The 18,917-nt window shown below is 39.1% G+C and overlaps 1 protein-coding gene across 2 annotated transcripts in view; it reads right to left on the bottom strand.

Annotated features, from left to right (window-relative positions):
* Positions 1–16,395, bottom strand: part of LOC130913214 (pleckstrin homology domain-containing family A member 2-like) — a 64,078-nt gene extending 47,683 nt beyond the window's left edge. The window contains exons 1-3 of one of the 2 annotated variants that reach the window (XM_057831643.1): positions 16,062–16,395; positions 807–967; positions 617–673 (exon numbers count right to left, since the gene is read on the bottom strand). In XM_057831643.1, coding sequence (XP_057687626.1) covers positions 617–673; positions 807–947 — 198 coding nt within the window. In that variant the 5' untranslated portion in view covers positions 948–967; positions 16,062–16,395. The remainder of the gene's footprint in view (positions 1–616; positions 674–806; positions 968–16,061) is intronic. The other variant, XM_057831644.1, reaches the window with a different exon arrangement.
* Positions 16,396–18,917: the final 2,522 nt, after the last annotated feature.

The raw sequence follows: 18,917 nt of genomic DNA, 5'->3' as shown, positions 1-18,917 counted from the left end.
TTCTGTAAATTATTGTTGTAATGGAAACTTAAGACACAAGATGGATATATACATTCAACATACGGTATATAAGGACTGTTGTTTGTTTATTATAACAATAAATCAACAAGGTGGCATTAACATTATTAACATTCTGTTAAAGCGATCCATGGATAGAAAGACTTGTAGTTCTTAAAAGATAAATCTTAGTACAAGTTACAGAAATTTTATATTAAAACCCCTCTTAATGTTTTCGTTTTGATAAAATTTGTAAAAATTTTCAATCAAAACATAAACTAGTAGCCCGCCATTGTTGATGTACAATAATTACTTACACAATGCTCATGGGTGCTGAAGCCTATAAAATCAGTCGCACCCAAGCGCCAGCAGAGGGCGGCAAAACTCCATAAAACACAATTAACAACTGGGCATTTCACTGGACTGTCATTTGAATCTGTCTGAGCTGGGCATGTGCGTTAATTGCATCAAATATTTTAACGTGATTAATTTAAAAAATGAATTACCGCCCGTTAACGCGATAATTTTGACAGCCCTAGTAATAATCGATTTTTTTTAAACTTCTCTAACATCTATATTCTCACAATGCTAAAATATGGACACTAATATGGAGGTTTACCTTCGAAATGTATGTTAGTCTTAGGCTGCCAACAAAACTTGCTCCACTGGGCAGGTTCTGCATGACAAACAGACACACAGTCACACACAGATGTGTCACAGAGTCACAGTCCAAGGTTACCCTGGCTCGTATTGGTCACTTCCTTTTACCGTTTGTTCAAATGTGTTGTGTCATACAATGCGCGACGCACCTGAGGGTTGTCCATGTACCACAGCAAAGCATTCCCCTGTGTGTCCAGGATAAAGTAACGCCTCTGGAAACGGCTGCTGTTCTCTTTCTCTTCAATGTCCAGGAAGCCACACACGCGGTTCAGACGGTCCACGTACGGCATGCTGCCGCTATCACATATCACTGGGACACAAACAATGCATGTAAAGACCAAGACCTCAATACACATGTGCGCACACACAGGAAGTGAGAGAGCAAGAGCATCTCACACTCAGCAGTTTTTCATGTGACGTGATTGAGGCTGAGCAGCAGCTAAAGCCCGAGGCATGCTCAGGCCCTCCACCAAAGCCAAAAATTACAGACTGCACTCAAGATCTGCACACATTTCCATTGGCCAGACATCAGGCTGTTGGTAATGGAAGTGGTGGTGGAGGGGGTAGCTGCGTAAAGATTCTGAAATGTATTCATTAAGACAATGCCATGCGTGTGAATCAGACAGTCAGCCAATAACTTTGGTATGCTGAAGATATTTAGTGGTGTTAAGTATGGTGTCATCCACACGCACCCACGCAAAACACACAGTCTTGAGGCGCGAGGCACATGAGTGGCAAGTTGATTCTTTACTTATGCTGTCATCCTTATTCAATTCCTGCATGAAGTCAAACATTCTCTCAGCACTGACTGAATGAAAATGCCTTCACTTTGCTTACAGACAGATTGAATTAAAAGAACTTAAATCTTTCAGAACTTGAAACTTCAGAAAAGTGGAGAATAGGCATGTGCCGGTATGAGATTCTGACGGTGTGATAACCTTAAGCCAAAATATCATGGTTTCACAGTATCAAGGTATTGCAATTACAGCTCTAAAATTGGATACTTTGAGACATCTGTTTTTTTTTTTTTAAATCCATTGAACAGGATTTGTATTTTTCAAACCATATTCGCAACTAGGAATATATGTATAATTAACAAAAAAAAAAAAAAAAAAAAGCAGTCGTTTAGGTGAGCCTAAACTCACACCCGCAGCTCAAAATTATTACCATCAGAACAAATTAGTGCTGCAACGATTAAACGATTAACTCGAGTATTCGATTAGAAAAAAAAGATTCAAATTAAATTTTGCTGCTTCGAGTATTCGTTTAATTAAAGTGACGTTGTAATGGTTTGTTTTTGAAAGCGTTTGCATTTAGTTTTATTGATTTGGGTGGATACACTGCCCTCTAGTCTGCCTCATTTTACATGGCCAAATCAAACTGCTCCCTGTTACGACCAACATAAGCTAAGTTTTTGTTGAGCTAATGTTTTTTAATGAATTTGTAATTTAGGTTAAAGGTATATTTAGCCATTTTTTGTAGGAATATGTGTCTGAGCCATTTGTTAAGAGCATGGTAAAAAAAATAAAAAAAATAAAAGTTAGTATTTTATAGCATTTAAGCTAGTGGAACTTAGCTTTTTAAGTTAGCCAATTGTTGTTTTGTTGTACATATGTACGTAGATCCTTATTTTTTTTTATACCGTTTGAGGCCCAACTCAGGTATTTTAATTTTTTCATGTTTATCCAATTACTCGATTAGTCAAACTAACTAGTTCATTGATTAATCGACTACTAAAATAATCGATAGCTGCAGCCCTAGTGTGTTACCAAGCGTAATAATAATCTTTTTAGGTAAGAAAGAAGATTTTTTATAAGATCTCGAAGTTTTTGAGTGAAAACAGTAAAAAAGTTTGTTTTTTGTTTTTTTCTAGTCACTTCTGAGATGCAATTGTTGGCTGACTACGGCGAAGTTGTGCACCCCGCTCCCCAAATTTTTATTTTTTTGTGTGTGTGCTCAATGTATTTATTCAGATTTAGCATTGGAAAGAGATACATATAAGGCATGTTTTTTTTCCTCACTTTTTCCCCAAAGTATGATTTAAAAAAATGTGTATATATATATATATATATTAATAAATGGTTTTAAGTAGGGATGGGAATCGAAATCCGATTCCAATTCGGAACCGGTTCCGAGTGTTTCGAGGCCTCGACATCATAATGAAAAAGCCTTAACGATCCCTATAACGCATATTGCGTCGTGACGTGTCTTGTTGTCCAGACGCATCAAACTAGCATGGCGCCAAGAACCACTCGCTCCAAAGTTTGGCTACACTTCACCAGGAAAAAGGGTGAAAATGAAAGGTTACGATAGTTTAGCACGAGCATTGCCGCCGTAAACATAACAATGACAGCACGTAGGTTCGAACGCTCGAAAGTGTGTCTACACTTCGCGTCCTCACCGAGACGCTAAGGCATAGTCCTGGCTATACAGCTAGCTAAACTCCCAAATGACGATGCAGAAGACGTTGGTATAATTTGCTGACTTCATTCAACCATCACTTGAAACTAAAAATAGAAATGAAACAAATCAATTTCGTCCCCAATAACAAACAGGTTTGCATCAACGTAAATCAGCGATGATTAGTTGCTAACACAGTGATAACAAACAGTTAGCATGCGTTCGCTAGCATTAGCACATCATTTAAACCACTACACAACTGGATTTAAGTGTCTGATCGCGAGTGGAAACACACAACAACAACACAGAAGATGATACATACAGGCGTTGGCTCTGTAGCTATTTTACAAACATTAACAAAGAACCTAGGCTCGTGGCAGTGTTTCCCTTTCTCACTAACTCGCTCACTCGCTTGGATGCGCATTTCTTCTTCTTCGCTGTAAGCGCGCTCTTCTTCACGTGAGAGCGTTCTTCTTCGTGTGAGGAAGCGCAAGGGCGCCACCACTTGAGCGTGAAAGCACCATAAAAACTAAAAGGCATGCATTTCAATATACTGGTAAATAAAAACAGGGGTCCCCAAACTACGGCCCGCGGCTCCATATTTGGTCCGGCCCCCTGAACAATTCCAGAAAGCATTTCGAATTTTTTTTGGTTTTTTTCTCCCTCAGTAATGTTATTTATTTCCTGGCCTTTTTCAGTGAATAACTCAGAGAGGGTTATTTGGTTATTATCTATTTAATTAATAGTGCTATTATTATTTATTATTATTATATTATATTATTATTTTTATTTTATTTACTTTTGCTCCGTGAAGAATCCACAGAGGGTTATTTGATTGTGGCTTTATGAAAAACAATATTTTTTTTACATTTACGCACTCCTGCAATCCTCACACTTTTTCTGTTACAAACTGACCCCGGCCTCTCATCAGAGAAGGGAAAAGTTACGTGGCCCTCACAGGAAAACGTTTGGGGACATTGCCAAAGGCAGAACAACGACCTATATGCCAAAATATACCAATATTTTTTATTTCTATTAGAAAAATGTTTCAGTAAAACTTATTGCCACAGTTAACATTGAGGCTTTGGGCCTCTTTTGACTTCGTTGTGAGTTTGTAAGGTTTTGACTTCTGATTAAACAAACTTGATGCCAATCAAAATGTTTGTTCTTCTTTTTCCCGAAATTAGAATCGATAAGAGAATCGATAAAGAATCGAATCGTTAAGCAATACAGTGTTTCCCACAGGATTTTAGGAGACTGTGGTGGGAGGGTCTCTGACCAGTGTTTCCCATAGGATTTTTTGAAACTGTGGTGGTGGGCTGCATCGGAGTCAGACAGCCTCACCATGTCGTGCCACGGCTAATTTTTTTTTTTTTTCTTCATTATTTTTTTCCCCCAAGAAGAACCATAACAAAGATTTATTTGAAATATTTCATTAGCTAGGCTAATGTTATAGCTCTCAGCTACGGTACATGTATGTAAAATGCGTAGCTGATTACAGCTACGTTACCCTATGCAATAATGCGACTTTTTTTTCTCGTAGCAATAGTACGACTTACATCTCGTAGTGACTCAGGGTTGGCAACCCAAACTGTTGAAAGAGCCAAACTTTTGAATCTATATTTTATCCTCTATCAGTTTTGACATCAACCAGCATTTATATATATATTTTTTAAACATTGACACCTTTTTAAAACGATATCTCGATTCTTGGCAGGAGCATATCGATAACTTTTTGGGATACAAAGTATCATGATTTATCACCATTTCTAGATTCTGTCACACCCCTGGAAAAGACCACTTGAATGCATCTCTACTGTCGTTCAAATGGATGACTAAAAACCCTTGTGCAGAAACTTGGCCCAAAAATGAAAATAAAAGCATTGGACTACTCACACTGGCACACATGCCACACAAATACACAAAAAATTTTGGGATCCTAAAACATCTGGTTCAACCATTAAGGGGAGGAGCAGGGAAGAAGTTGTGGCATTTTCGGTCAATGCGGGAGAATGACACACATGTATTTCATCCGAACACTGATAATAGCACATCTGTTTTATTTATGGAATTTTTCTACCTCTGCTGAGATTTTTCGGGAGACTACAGACCGAAGCACATGTGACTTCATCAAAATGTCTGGGACTAATCAGAAGAATGACAGGAAGGCCCAAAAGTTGATGCAATTCAGGCTGTGATGTGCTAAAATGAAACGCCACTCCCATCAATTTCACAAAGGCAGGAATGATTTGTGAGCTAAACTGAATATTTTCCTCGACTTGAGTAATTAAATAATTGCAGGTTACCAGTACAATCCACAGACAAATGTATTGGACATGGAAGAAAATACTGTAATTGATCCCCCCCATGTGAAGTTATAACAGGTTTAGGGTTTTCTGCATTTTTGTGTGTGTTTTAGAGAATGTTTGCCAGTTTGTCCCTTTAGGGGAGCTTTTGAGAAGTGGAACCATTTAAAAAAATGTTTGAAAAAAATTGCATGATATATTTAGCGCATTACCTTATTCGCTACCATTGACGGCATTATACAGTGGGGCAAATAAGTATTTAGTCAACCACTAATTGTGCAAGTTCTCCCACTTGAAAATATTAGAGAGGCCTGTAATTGTCAACATGGGTAAACCTCAACCATTAGAGACAGAATGTGGGGGGGAAAAAACTGAAAATCACATTGTTTGATTTTTAAAGAATTTATTTGCAAATCATGGTGGAAAATAAGTATTTGGTCAATACCAAAAGTTCATCTCAATCCTTTGTCATGTACCCTTTGTTGGCAATAACGGAGGCCAAACGTTTTCTGTAACTCTTCACAAGCTTTTCACACACTGTTGCTGGTATTTTGGCCCATTCCTCCATGCAGATCTCTTCTAGAGCAGTGATGTTTTGGGGCTGTCGTTGGGCAACACGGACTTTCAACTCCCTCCACAGATTTTCTATGGGGTTGAGATCTGGAGACTGGCTAGTCCACTCCAGGACCTTGAAATGCTTCTTACGAAGCCACTCCTTTGTTGCCCTGGCTGTGTGTTTGGGATCATTGTCATGCTGAAAGACCCAGCCACGTGTCATCTTCAATGCCCTTGCTGATGGAAGGAGATTTTCACTCAAAATCTCTCAATACATGGCCCCATTCATTCTTTCCTTTACACAGACCAGTCGTCCTGGTCCCTTTGCAGAAAAACAGCCCCAAAGCATGATGTTTCCACCCCCATGCTTCACAGTGGATATGGTGTTCCTCGGATGCAATTCAGTATTCTTTCTCCTCCAAACACGAGAACCTGTGTTTCTACCAAAAAGTTCTATTTTGGTTTCATCTAACCATAACACATTCTCCCAGTCCTCTTCTGGATCATCCAAATGCTCTCTAGCGAACCGCAGACAGGCCTGGACGTGTACTGGCTTTAGCAGGGGGACACGTCTGGTAGTGCAGGATTTGAGTCCCTGGCGGCGAATTGTGTTACTGATAGTAGCCTATGTTACTGTGGTCCCAGCTCTCTGTAGGTCATCTACTAGGTCCCCCCGTGTGGCTCTAGGATTTTTGCTCACCCTTCTTATCATTTTGACGCCACGGGGTGAGATCTTGCATGGAGCTCCAGATCGAGGAAGATTATCAGTGGTCTTGTATGTCTTCCATTTTCTAATAATTGCTCTCATAGTTGATTTCCTTACACCAAGCATTTTACCTATTGCAGATTCAGTCTTCCCAGCCTGGTGCAGGTCTACAATTTTGTCTCTGGTGTCCTTCGACAGCTCTTTGGTCTTGGCCATAGTGGAGTTTGGAGTGTGACTGACTGAGATTGTGGACAGGTGTCTTTTATACCGATAATGAGTTAAAACAGGTGCCATTAATACAGGTAACGAGTGGAGCCTCGTTAGACCTCATTAGAAGAAGTTAGACCTCTTTGACAGCCAGAAATCTTGCTTGTTTGTAGGTGACCAAATACTTATTTTCCACTCTAATTTGGAAATAAATTCTTTAAAAATCAAACAATGTGATTTTCTGTTTTTTTTCCCACACTGTCTCTCATGGTTGAGGTTTACCCATGTTGACAATTACAGGCCTCTCTAATCTTTTCAAGTATGAGAACTTGCACAATTGGTGGTTGACTAAATACTTATTTGCCCCACTGTATATCCAATCTAATTTAACTAGAATGTGTTGGCAGTGAATCGTCATGTTTTAATGTGTATTTTAGTAACTGATGGCATTACATGTTTGAATCATGTAGGCATGTGCCGGTATGAGATTTTCACGGTACGATAACCGTGAGCAAAAATACAGCGGTTTCACGGTATCACGGTATTGCAATTATAGCTCCAAAATTTTGAGATGCATGGGTTTAAAAATAAATAAATAAAATCCATTGAACAGGATTTTTTCAAAATATATTTGCAAATTGGAACATGAATATAATGTGAAAATAAATAAATTAACAAAAAATAACAAATATTATATAAAATTAAAATAAATAGAACCTAGACTATACCCACAGCCACAGCTCAAGTTGCTCAATATTAGACTAAGAACAAAATAATTGCTATAAAAAGTAAAAACACTTCTAAATAAAATTAAAAATATATACTGTATGACTTTTTTTGAGGGGGGAAGCTCAAGTGAAGTTTCGCCATTTTCAGCCACTGTGTCAACTCTAGTCTACATGGTGCCATGCCTTTGTGTTAAAAAGAACAAAGAATTCATAAGTTAATAAGTTAGTTAAAATGTATAAGTTAGTTTTATAAATTAGTTAAAATGTAAATATTGTTGAGGAAAGGTTTCATCTAAAAAAAAAAAAAAAAAGAGGAGTGAGACCTCCTCTCACAATTAGCGATCTTCGACGCGATTCTTTTTCTTTCCCCCCTTCATTCAAGCTTTTCTCTCACTCAGCGGCTGTGAGACATAAAAGAAGCTGCTCTCCCAGTTTAGCCTAGGCTAACATTCGTCTTTGTAAGTTTTAGTTAGTTTGTATATTGAATTTGAAAGGAAAATGTGTGTTTTGTTTTTGGCGAACTTTTTAATGGTGCTACTGCTATCCTGTTGAACCTAATCACACATGGAAAAATACAATTGTACAACGTTTTAAATGTATTTATTTGTATATTTCACCACGATTTGAGAGCTCAATAAATTGAAGAAAAGTACGCCTTGTGTTTGGAGGATTTGTTTTTGGGTTTGCTGGCTGTTTAGTGACACTCGCGGCAACAAACGGGAAGGGGTGAGCGGTGCCGCACCAAGCCACTTCGACTGCATTTTGGCACATGAAAAATAGCGAATACCGTACTAAGGTATGACGGAAAATTTTAGTGGTTTTGAAACCGCGACGTTTTCACACCACGGTAAACCGTGAAACCGGTAACCGGCACATGTCTATTTGAATGGGGGAAAAAAATCAATATTTACTGGTTAAAGCAAAATAAAAGTAAAATATGGACACATTTCAGAGCTCTTCTGTGTATGGCATTATAGTGGTGTTAATAACTTGTAGTACTTCCGTAAAGTGTTTGCAATGGGGAAAGACCCAGAACTGAAATTCGTCAACATTATGCTCATCTGATGACTTTGATGCGTGCTCTAGGACACTGGAGTATAAAAGGACTTTACACTAGAGATTTACGGCGCCGATATTTGGAAATTTGATGTATATCGGCATGAGCATTTTGTTTTAATCCAACTGGCCGAAATGAAAAAAACAAACAAATTAAAACTGGGTTATTTCGGCTAAGATGCAGCCCTTCCTCTCTCTCTTGCACTAATATTCACCCTGTCCTCTGATTGGTTAAATGGTCATCAAATGTTTTTTATTTGCATTTACTTGAGATAATGCTGAGCCTGTTTTTGTTGGAAGTTAAAACAAAGTTAAATTATTTAAGTTACAGTGTATTAAAAAGTGAGTAAACCCCTTGCATTTCTGCAGATATTGAAGAATTTCTTTTCATGGGACAACACTGACAAAATGACACTTTGACACAATGAAAAGTGTTTTCCCTCCAAATTGTCGTGTGACTCGTTACAGGAGTGCTGTATGACAATGACAAATGACAAGCAGTACTCAATTTGGACATTTAGGGATGTACGTAGTTTCCATGCTGTGTACTCACTTTTGTTGCCAGGGGTTTAGATATTAATGGCTCTATTTTGAGTTATTTTGAGGGGAAAATAAATCAACTCTATTATATAAACTGCACGCAGACTACTTTTCATTGTGTCAAAGTGTCATTTTGTCAGTGTTGTCCCATGAAAAGATATACTTAAATATCTGCAGAAATGCGAGGGGTGTACTCACTTTTGTGATACACTGTATATTGAAATTTTGTTTATTGCAGCACTGGAAACATAGGCATCATAATCAACTATTGTTGTGACATAACAACCAGAATAGACATAAAAAAAAGTGGGCGTTCCCTAATGCATTGTTTTAGATTAAATGATAATAAAATAATAGTAATAAAATTAACCAGAAACTGCAATTTCTGGAGAAATTACACCTGGTCTTTCCTGTGTGGCTATACAGATCGTAGCCCCGCCCAGGGCTATCAATACAATGGACAAACATGCCTGTCAATGGCATTAAAGAAATTAAATGCCATTAGAAATGAACGGAAAATTTGGACGTCCATGGCCGTCAACGGCAGAACCATCCATAAGCGTCAATGGAAGCGGGGAAGTTTGGGGGACACGTCCCATTGATATCTGGTCATTTTCTGTTAATTTGGGGATATTGGATTTTTTTGCCATTGAAAATGAATGGGAAAATTTTTGGACATCCATGGCTGTCAACGGCCTCAAAGTACATTGGCATCAGTAGAATGGACAAACATGCCAGTCAATGGCAATCAACAAAATATATGCCATGAGAAATGAATGGGAAATGTTGACGTCCATGGCCGTCAACGGCAGCACCATCCGTAAGTGTCAATGGAAGCGGGGAAGTTTGGGGGACACGTTCCATTTATATCTGGTCATTTTCTGTTGATTTGGGGAAATTTTGTTTTTTCCCCCATTGAAACTAACATGCCTGTCAATGGCATTAAACAGAGGAAATGCCATTGGAAATGAATGGAAAATTTGGACGTCCATGGCCGTCAATGGCAGCACCATCCATCAGCGTGAAAAAAATGTTCTCTGTCACTTTTAGGCCCCTCGCCATCCCGGAATTTTTGATGCCCATCTTGTATGTTTTTGTCAAAAATTGACGGACTAGTAACATTTTGAAACTTGTCTTTTTTTTCCCCTTAAAAATGAATGGGCAGGTTTTTGGCAAATTTCCAGGGAACCGTATATTTTTTCCAATTTGTGTTAATAACTTTTATTCCCCTCACTGTCCTGGAATTTTTGATGCCCAAATTGTGTGATTTGGTGAAAAATTGTAGGACTGGATACATTTTGAAACTTTTTTTTTTCTCATTAAAAATGAATGGGCAGGTTTTTGGCAAATTTCTGGGGAACCGTAAATTTTTTCCAAATTCTGTAAACAACTTTTATGCCCCTCACCGTCCCGGAATTTTTGATACCTAAATTATGTAATCTGGTAAAAAAATTGTAGGACTAGATATTTTAAGAATTGCTTTTTTTTTTTTTTTTTTAAATTGTCGTTTACGGACGAACGGAAAATTTTTCGGGGCCGTTTGAAAAAAAGCCTGCGTCACGCGAAAATTCCGGACGCGTCGATACTTGAACGGTGCCGATTGGTCAAGCGGTTCGGGCTGCGCGGCGCGCCGAAGGACTCCCATTCAAAAAAAAAAAACAGAATAACATATACCTGATCTTTCCAAAGGAAAGACCAGATAATAATGAAATTGTAAAAAATAAAAATAAAAAAACAGCATGACTTGAGTGCCCAATTTGTTTCCTGCTTGTAAAATTACATTAGTGTTTTATTTTCATTTTTTTAACATGGTGACCACTTCTTAGAAACTTTAAATATTATTTTCTCCGTTATCATCATTCTAAGAAGTTCGTGATTTGCATACTTATATTCTTTGAGCAACCAACTTTCAAATGAAGGTAATTTATGCTAGCTCTTGTCTTTTCCTTTAACGCAATGCCATGCTAAAATGAACTTATTGCTGCCATTGACGGCCATAGACGTCCAATCCCTTCGCAGTGGCACCTCTGGAAATTTTTCATAGGGGTGGCCAGATGGGGCCACTTAAAATCTTGGGGTGGCACACAAAAACTAAAAGCCATAATTTCAAGTTATCTTGTTGTAGTAAAAAGGCAGAAGAAAACTATCAGAAAGACTTAAGGACACGTCCACTGATATACTTTGGTGTATTGTGTTATATTTCATGTTACTAATGATTTAATGTACATCAGACGTGTCCAAAGTCCGGCCCGGGGGCCAAATGCGGCCCGTGGTCAAATTTCATCCGGCCCCCAGCCTCTGTCATAAAATCAATAACGTCTGGCCCGCACACAGACTTAATAAATTGGTCAGCAGCACTGCTACCAGCATATGAAGTAGCTTACACACTAAATGCTGCTCCTCATTTACCCACTAAAAGGCAGCAGCATTCTAAGCAACATTACCCCACGTTACCCTTTATTCCCCATTTCTAAAATGGCGACAATCAACAAAAAAACTAAAGTTGACTGTGACGGCCGACGCTTCAAGGATAGGTGAAAATTGGAGTACTGTATTTCTTCTCTAAAATATGCAACAACTGTGTCTGTGTCATTTGCAAAGAGAGAGTCATTGTTTTTAAAGAGTTCAATGTGAGGCGATATTAACAAACAAGACACGCTGACATGTACGACAAGATTACAGGGAAGATATGTAGCGAGAAATCGAAGCAAGTTGAAGCTAGTTTAATTTTACAGCAGCAGTATTTTGCAAGAGCCCGAGAGTCGAAAGAACGCCACAAAAGCTAGTTGCAAGATTGTTGAAATAATTAATTTAGGGCTGTCAAACGATTAAAATTTTTTATCGAGTTAATCACAGCTTAAAAATGAATTAATTGTAATTAATCAATTCAAACCATCTATAAAATATGCCATATTTTTTCTGTAAATTATTGTTGGAATGGAAAGACACATGACAGATATATACATTCAACAGACTGTACATAAGTACTGTATTTGTTCATTATAACAATAAATCAACAAGATGGCATTAACATTAACATTCTGTTAAAGCGATCCATGGATAGACTTGTATATCTTAAAAGATAAATGTTAGTACAAGTTATAGAAATTTTATATTAAAACCCCTCTTAATGTTTTCGTTTTAATAAAAATTTGTAAAATTTTCAATCAAAAAATAAACTAGGTGCTCGCCATTGTTGATGTCAATAATTACACAATGCTCATGGTGCTGAAACCCATAAAATCAGTCGAACCCAAGCGCCAGCAGAGGGCGACAAAACACCAAAAAACACAAGTAACAAGTGGACATGACACTGTGCTTTGAGCGGGGCATGTGTGTTAATTGCGTCAAATATTTTAACATGATTAAAAAAATTAATTACAGCCCGTTAATGCGATAATTTTGACAGCCCTAAATTAATTTTAAAAATAAATAAACAAAGCAAATGTGACACACAGAATGGCTTGCTAAAATTTGCTTAAATATATTGTTCTATGTAAAGGCCAATGTCGGCCCTCCAGATTTTTACCACACCAAATCTGGCCCCCTTTGCAAAAAGTTTGGACACCCCTGATGTACATAGTCCATTACAATCCAGTCAACACTTCTATTCAAGTCACAATTTAATTGTGTTATGTAAATATGAAGCATAAAGTGTATTTTCATCCAATTTGGGTTAAAAGCATAACTGATGCTACTACAATCCAAGGGCGTAGGTTTGCATAGAGGTGGTAGGGACATAACTAAAGATACACGATAATATCGGTTATCGATAATTATCGGCCGATAATGGCAATTATGACAGCACACAGATAATACAGATAAAAAAATCAACCGATAATGCAATCCGATAATTATACACTTGATTTAGCCTCCAAATGTGCGCAACCAAGCAGTTTTCTCCACTTCTCCAACGCCGCCTGCTCAACCCCTCCCCTCTCTGAAGCCCCTTTGGGAGGAGTACGGCGTCATAGAAGAGGCGGTGTTACACATCAGTGTTGAGGCGCTCTCACTAGCGTGCGTTGCTTTTCCCGTGTGTGAAATGAAATAAACGACGCTCTCGCCATCTACAAAACAGTTCCACGAGGCGTAAAGAAAGTGTCCTCATTGAACACCACTAACCCAGCAGCCATTTAAAACTGCATCACAATGATTTTTGGAACGAATACGAGGCTGCTGCTAGCGCGAATGCTAAAGCTATTGTAAACACAAATAAACTATAAAGGAAGCTACAAGGCTTGTGACGATACAGAGATGCTGCGGTCCTCCCGGTGTCGGGTTGTTTGGGAATGCAGCCCAATGCGGGTGGTAAACTCCCATCTATGGCTAAACACCTCACGAGACCGATAGTCGACAGGTAGCTGTCTTCCGACGGAGCCCGCCGGTCCGGCAGGCCGCCGCCGCCTCGCCCTAGGCGGGCAAAGCAGAGCCATGCACCGAATATGCCGCAGCGAGCCGGACTGAAGGGCACAGGCGGGAGGAAATTCCCGAAATGACCCGATAGCCAAACCCCTGGATGAAAAAACATGCCGATCACATCAGTTTTACCACGGACATTTACACAAGTGGTGTCAAGAGAGCATGTTTATCATGACGGCACAGTGGTTAGTTGATAATTTTAACATGCACCAAACCACACAAAGAAGTCATCCAGTCAGTAATGCATTCAGTACGCTTTAAATTTATGCCATCTTAATCAGATCATTCTTCTTAAATCTGGTCAAATAATTTCCCCCATCTTGTTTGAGTGTTGAAGACTCGTTAACAGATGAATGCGCCAGATTATTCCACTTACTTGAACTAGATATTGCCATTTGTTCTTATTAAGCCCAAACATTAAAAAAAAAAAAAAAAGTCATTTTTCACCTAAATCAAGAAAAAAATGCTTTCAAATAATGTTTTGAACCATACATATTCTTGAATAAGTTTTGTAGTTGTTTTTTTTTTTTTTAGGATTATGTATAATAATTTATTGCTTAAAATAAGGCTGTTAAGCTTATTTTCAGCTGGCTATTTTTCTTAAAGAAAAATATACTTGAAGTGCTGGCAGTTAATTTCACTTACAGTTGTGGTCAAAAGTTTACATACACTTGTGAAGAACATAATGTCATGGCTCTCTTGAGTTTCCAGTTATTTCTACAACTCAGATTTTTCTCTGATAGAGTGATTGGAACAGATACTTCTTTGTCACAAAAAACATTCATGAAGTTTGGTTCTTTTATGACTTTATTATGGGTGAACAGAAAAAAGTGATCAAATCTGCTGGGTCAAAAATATACATACAGCAACATGAATTAGCAATTTTGGTGACTTGGAAAGTTGTGTCAGTGAAATGAGCTTATGAGTGGTGCGCTGGTGACATTTTCGTTGTCTGTCATTTTGACTGACAGGGTCATAAAAATCTGGTCATAATCTATTTTTACCCGTCACTTAAATTTTTAAAATGATGATAATGACATTGTGGTGACCCTTCGTTTGGCGTAATTCACCTTCCGTACTTGTGTTTCCATTTGGCCGAGCGCGTTAGCGGCTACGACACAGTCACGTGACAGAGACACTTAAGAGCCGCGCGCGTTCCGGCTTGAATAGAGAGTTCACAGAGAGCAGCAGAGCTACAGCGGCTGGACACAGCAATTCGAGCTAACAAGACTCTTAACAATGCATACCGCTTCAACATATTCAATAGTATTTAGTTTTCATTCATTTTAAATTAATATTCTGTCAGAACAAGCTTAACAGAGAATCCACACCGTCCCATCACACGTCAAGCAGATGAATATGTAACTTTTTTCCCCGCAGTGACAAAAACAGCTGACTATGGCCCCAGTAGCTAGGCTACGTATGGAACAATGAAATTAACAGTTCACCTGCTGTGGCCTGAACGGAGTCTTACACCTTCCTCCTGGTGCGCATGGACTTGAATTGCATGCCCGCTTGTGCAGTCCCTGTTTTTCCACCTCTTTTATCAACACCATTGTCGTTTTGGGGCTTTTTGAAGAAACTTCGGACACTCAGTTGCCTTGACATTTTTCAGAGTAAGGCCAACGACGTCATGCATCAAGAGAGACAATAGCTAATTAATATGCTCACTCGCCACCCTGTGGTCTGGGGCGTGAATTGCAACCTGTCAAAATGACAGGTGGACTTCAGTTTTTTCCGTCACCATTTAAAAAAAAATCGGTCAACGACGGAAAATATTCGGTTAACGCGACCCGTGGTTGAATGTATATATCCATCTTGTGTCTTATCTTTCTATTCCAACAATAATTTACAGAAAAATATGGCATATTTTATAGATGGTTTGAATTGCGATTAATTGCGATTAATTACGATTAATTAATTTTTAAGCTGTAATTAACTCGATTAAAAATTTTAATCGTTTGACACCCCTAGTTTTAAGGTGCCGTAGCTCTATGCTGGATTTCGACCTACTTGAGCATTGTAGCTTTTTTTTTTTTTTTTTTTTGGCCCCTCCAGCAGACTAATGCCCACCCTCACCTGGCATCCTGGCAACACCACTGATGTAGAGGTACCACTGTACTGGCAAGCGGGGTGGCCAACAAATTTATAGGGGGGGCCGTGGCCACCCTCGGCCACCCCCTGGTGGCGCCACTGTTAACTAGAAAAGGCTGGCATCAATGAATTGGAGAATGTGCCAAATAACTTCATCAAGAGTGACAAATGACAGTCATTTCCATTTGTTCCACGTAGAATTTGATTGGCACTAATGAGGCTATTATGGTGTACTAACAGGAAGTATAAGTTGGCTCATGAAGAAGACGAGGATGATGAAGAATTGCCGCCATCACACCGACTCTGAAATCAGCTGCACCTGACATGTTCGTGTCGACCCAAGTCACCACTCACACAAGCGCGCAACTCTAAAGTTCAACCGTGTGGACTCACCCGCCTCGCAGTGTCTTGTCCCAACAACGAAACCAGCGTCCAGGTCGGCTACTAGGCACACTTGAGACAGCGGAACAACATGACGAAAGCCGACTTGTTCCAAAACAACTTTTCGGTCAGTACCAGAGCCCCGAGCTCGCCCTGCCTATTTGTTCTTGTGAGCGGATAACGCAACAGGCGTCTTCTGCTTCGTTCTTCTTTCCGGGTTGCACGTTTCGTTATTAGAATAAAACCAACCCCGGATATGATCCTCCGTCCCCTCCTCCTCTGCTCATTTGAGGAACTAGCAGACACAAATTGCAAGTTTTCAACTCAACTACTTATTTCGATTGGATGATCCACCGCAGCCTGCAGTTTTTGTTGTGACAAGCTGAGCAAATGTGCTCACTCCTTTGTTATCTGCTATTGACGCCGGTCAAGTAGGTCAAGCACAAACACACTAGTGTTTCCCAACATTTATTGAGCCAAGGCACATATTTTACGTCGGGTGGGGGGGGGGGGGGGGGGGAACTCTCGGCACTCAGTAAGAATTTTGTAAAAAGTAGATGCACAAATTATGTAAGCCTTCTGCCATCTAGTGGGAAAACATTTCATTGTTCTTCCTGACACTGGACGTCACAGTCAGTGGCGCAACTACGTTGAGCAGCGAATGCGCCGCACATGGGCGCGAGCCGACAGGGGGCGCCGTCACGAGGAATCCCCTTATCGCTCCAGGTCCCAGACAAAATTACTCCCACTCACGTTTTTTTTTTTACTTACACCTTTAAAGAGCATACGACAGGAGAAAAGTCTTAAATGGCATTTTTATGTGAATTAGAATCATATTTTGAGACGATTCGACTATATACAACAATTTAGCAAAGCGCAGATGACGAGAAATTCGTTTTTTAATCTGCCGGTTAGCCACGCCTACCATTATAGGGCTTTAGCGTCCCCAACAGGTGGATGACGTCAGCGGTAGACTGGGCTCATCGGTTTTACTATTCAGCCCATTGAGGGGAAATTATTCAGAACGTGGAAAACGTGACGAAGAGAGCAGCAAAATGTCATTGTTTCAGTCTCTCTACTCCAATATTTTTTACTGGATATTCTTTTTATCCGAGTATTTTTCCCCACTAGCTATATAAATGGCTTGAGAAGGACCAGTCAGCCCGTCGAGGGGGAACTATTCACAACGAGGAAAACGCGACGAAGAGAACTGCAAAATGTCATTGTTTCTGTCTCTTTACTTCAATATTTTTACAGGATATTCTTTTTATCCAAGTATTTCCCCCAATTGCTAAATAAATGGCATGGTCATGACAAATAACAGTCATGTGTTAAATGGAATATGAAATCATAAAAATGCATTTATTCAGGACGACATGGCAAAATTACTCCATAATGGTCAAAACTGTCGACTTCACCTTTACTGTCGCACCTCCCGAACGATATTTTATGACACCTAAATCGGACATGTCATTTCCCTTCCCCGGCTTCGGAGAATGTAAACAAACCAAAAGGCGTGACAGCTAGCCGACATGCTAACCCGAACCGAGTGATGTTTCAAAGTCTTCGAAGCGGAAAATAACACATAACTAGCCTGGATTTATTGACATGACGACTGGGTTGTCGATTGTCTTCGCAGATCGGCAAACTGCCCGGCGGAGAGCAATTTACAGTTCTTCCCCGGAGGAGGGCGGCTGCAGTTGTTGTGCAGCTAACGTGCTGCTAATGTGCATGAGGAGAGCTTTTTATATGCCTATCAATGATCAAACGTAAGTAGTCCTTTATTTAAAGAAAGTTTGTAGTGTTTACTTTGTAATCGCTGTATTCGTATTTGACATAATACAAAACAAGATGTTTACTCACTTCCTCGTAAGTCCAATGGTCCCACAGTAAATATCCACGGTGAATGGGAACCTTTTGAAACTCCAAAAAGGCGCATACGCCTCTCCCTCATACAGAATGATTTTTCTGCAGCCGTTTGGCTGGCTTGATGCGAAAAATAAACGTATTAATCCGCAAAATCAGCTGAATCCTTCGTCCTCATACACAACAGTAAGCTGTATAGTGAAGAGGACGTCTTCTACCGTACACGTCACAGCGCCCTCCTCCTCAATGCAAGACCGAAGCCGGAAGTCACTCATTTTCATGGCGCGGGATTCAAAAAACTAAATAAATATAGCGATCGCTTCCACACACATCCAAGCGGTCCATATCATTCAGGAGCATAAAATACCGCGTGTATTATGAAATAAACGTGCTTTTTCGTGTCACACGCACTTTAAATTGATCATTAGTAAAGTCAATAGATTGTTGCCAACGAATTTGATTATCGATTTTTGCCGGCAGCAATGAGCAGTCCTTAATGAGAGGCATACAGTCACTGACAAAAGTCTTGTCGCTTATCCATTTTGTAGAAACAATTGCTAATAACTAGGGCTGTCAAACGATTAAAATTTTTAATCGCGTTAATTACAGCTTAAAAATTAATTAATCGTAATTAATCGCAATTAATCGCAATTCAAACCATCTATAAAATATGCCATATTTTTCTGTAAATTACTGTTGGAATGGAAAGATAAGACACAAGATGGATATATACATTCAACATAAGGTACATAAGGACTATTTGTTTATTATAACAATAAATCAACAAGATGGCATTAACATTATTAACATTCTGTTAAAGCGATCCATGGATAGAAAGACTTGTAGTTCTTAATAGAAAAATGTTAGTACAAGTTAGATAAATTTTATATTAAAACCCCTCTTAATGTTTTCGTTTTAATAAAATTTGTAAAATTTTCAATCAAAAAATAAACTAGTAGCCCGCTATTGTTGATGTCAATAATTACTTACTCAATGCTCATG

The sequence above is a fragment of the Corythoichthys intestinalis genome, chromosome 3 (genome assembly GCF_030265065.1).
Source record: "Corythoichthys intestinalis isolate RoL2023-P3 chromosome 3, ASM3026506v1, whole genome shotgun sequence".
Classification (NCBI taxonomy): domain Eukaryota; kingdom Metazoa; phylum Chordata; class Actinopteri; order Syngnathiformes; family Syngnathidae; genus Corythoichthys; species Corythoichthys intestinalis.
The sequence above is the reverse complement of the archived record's forward strand: the minus strand, read 5'-3'. Positions and strand labels throughout refer to the sequence as shown.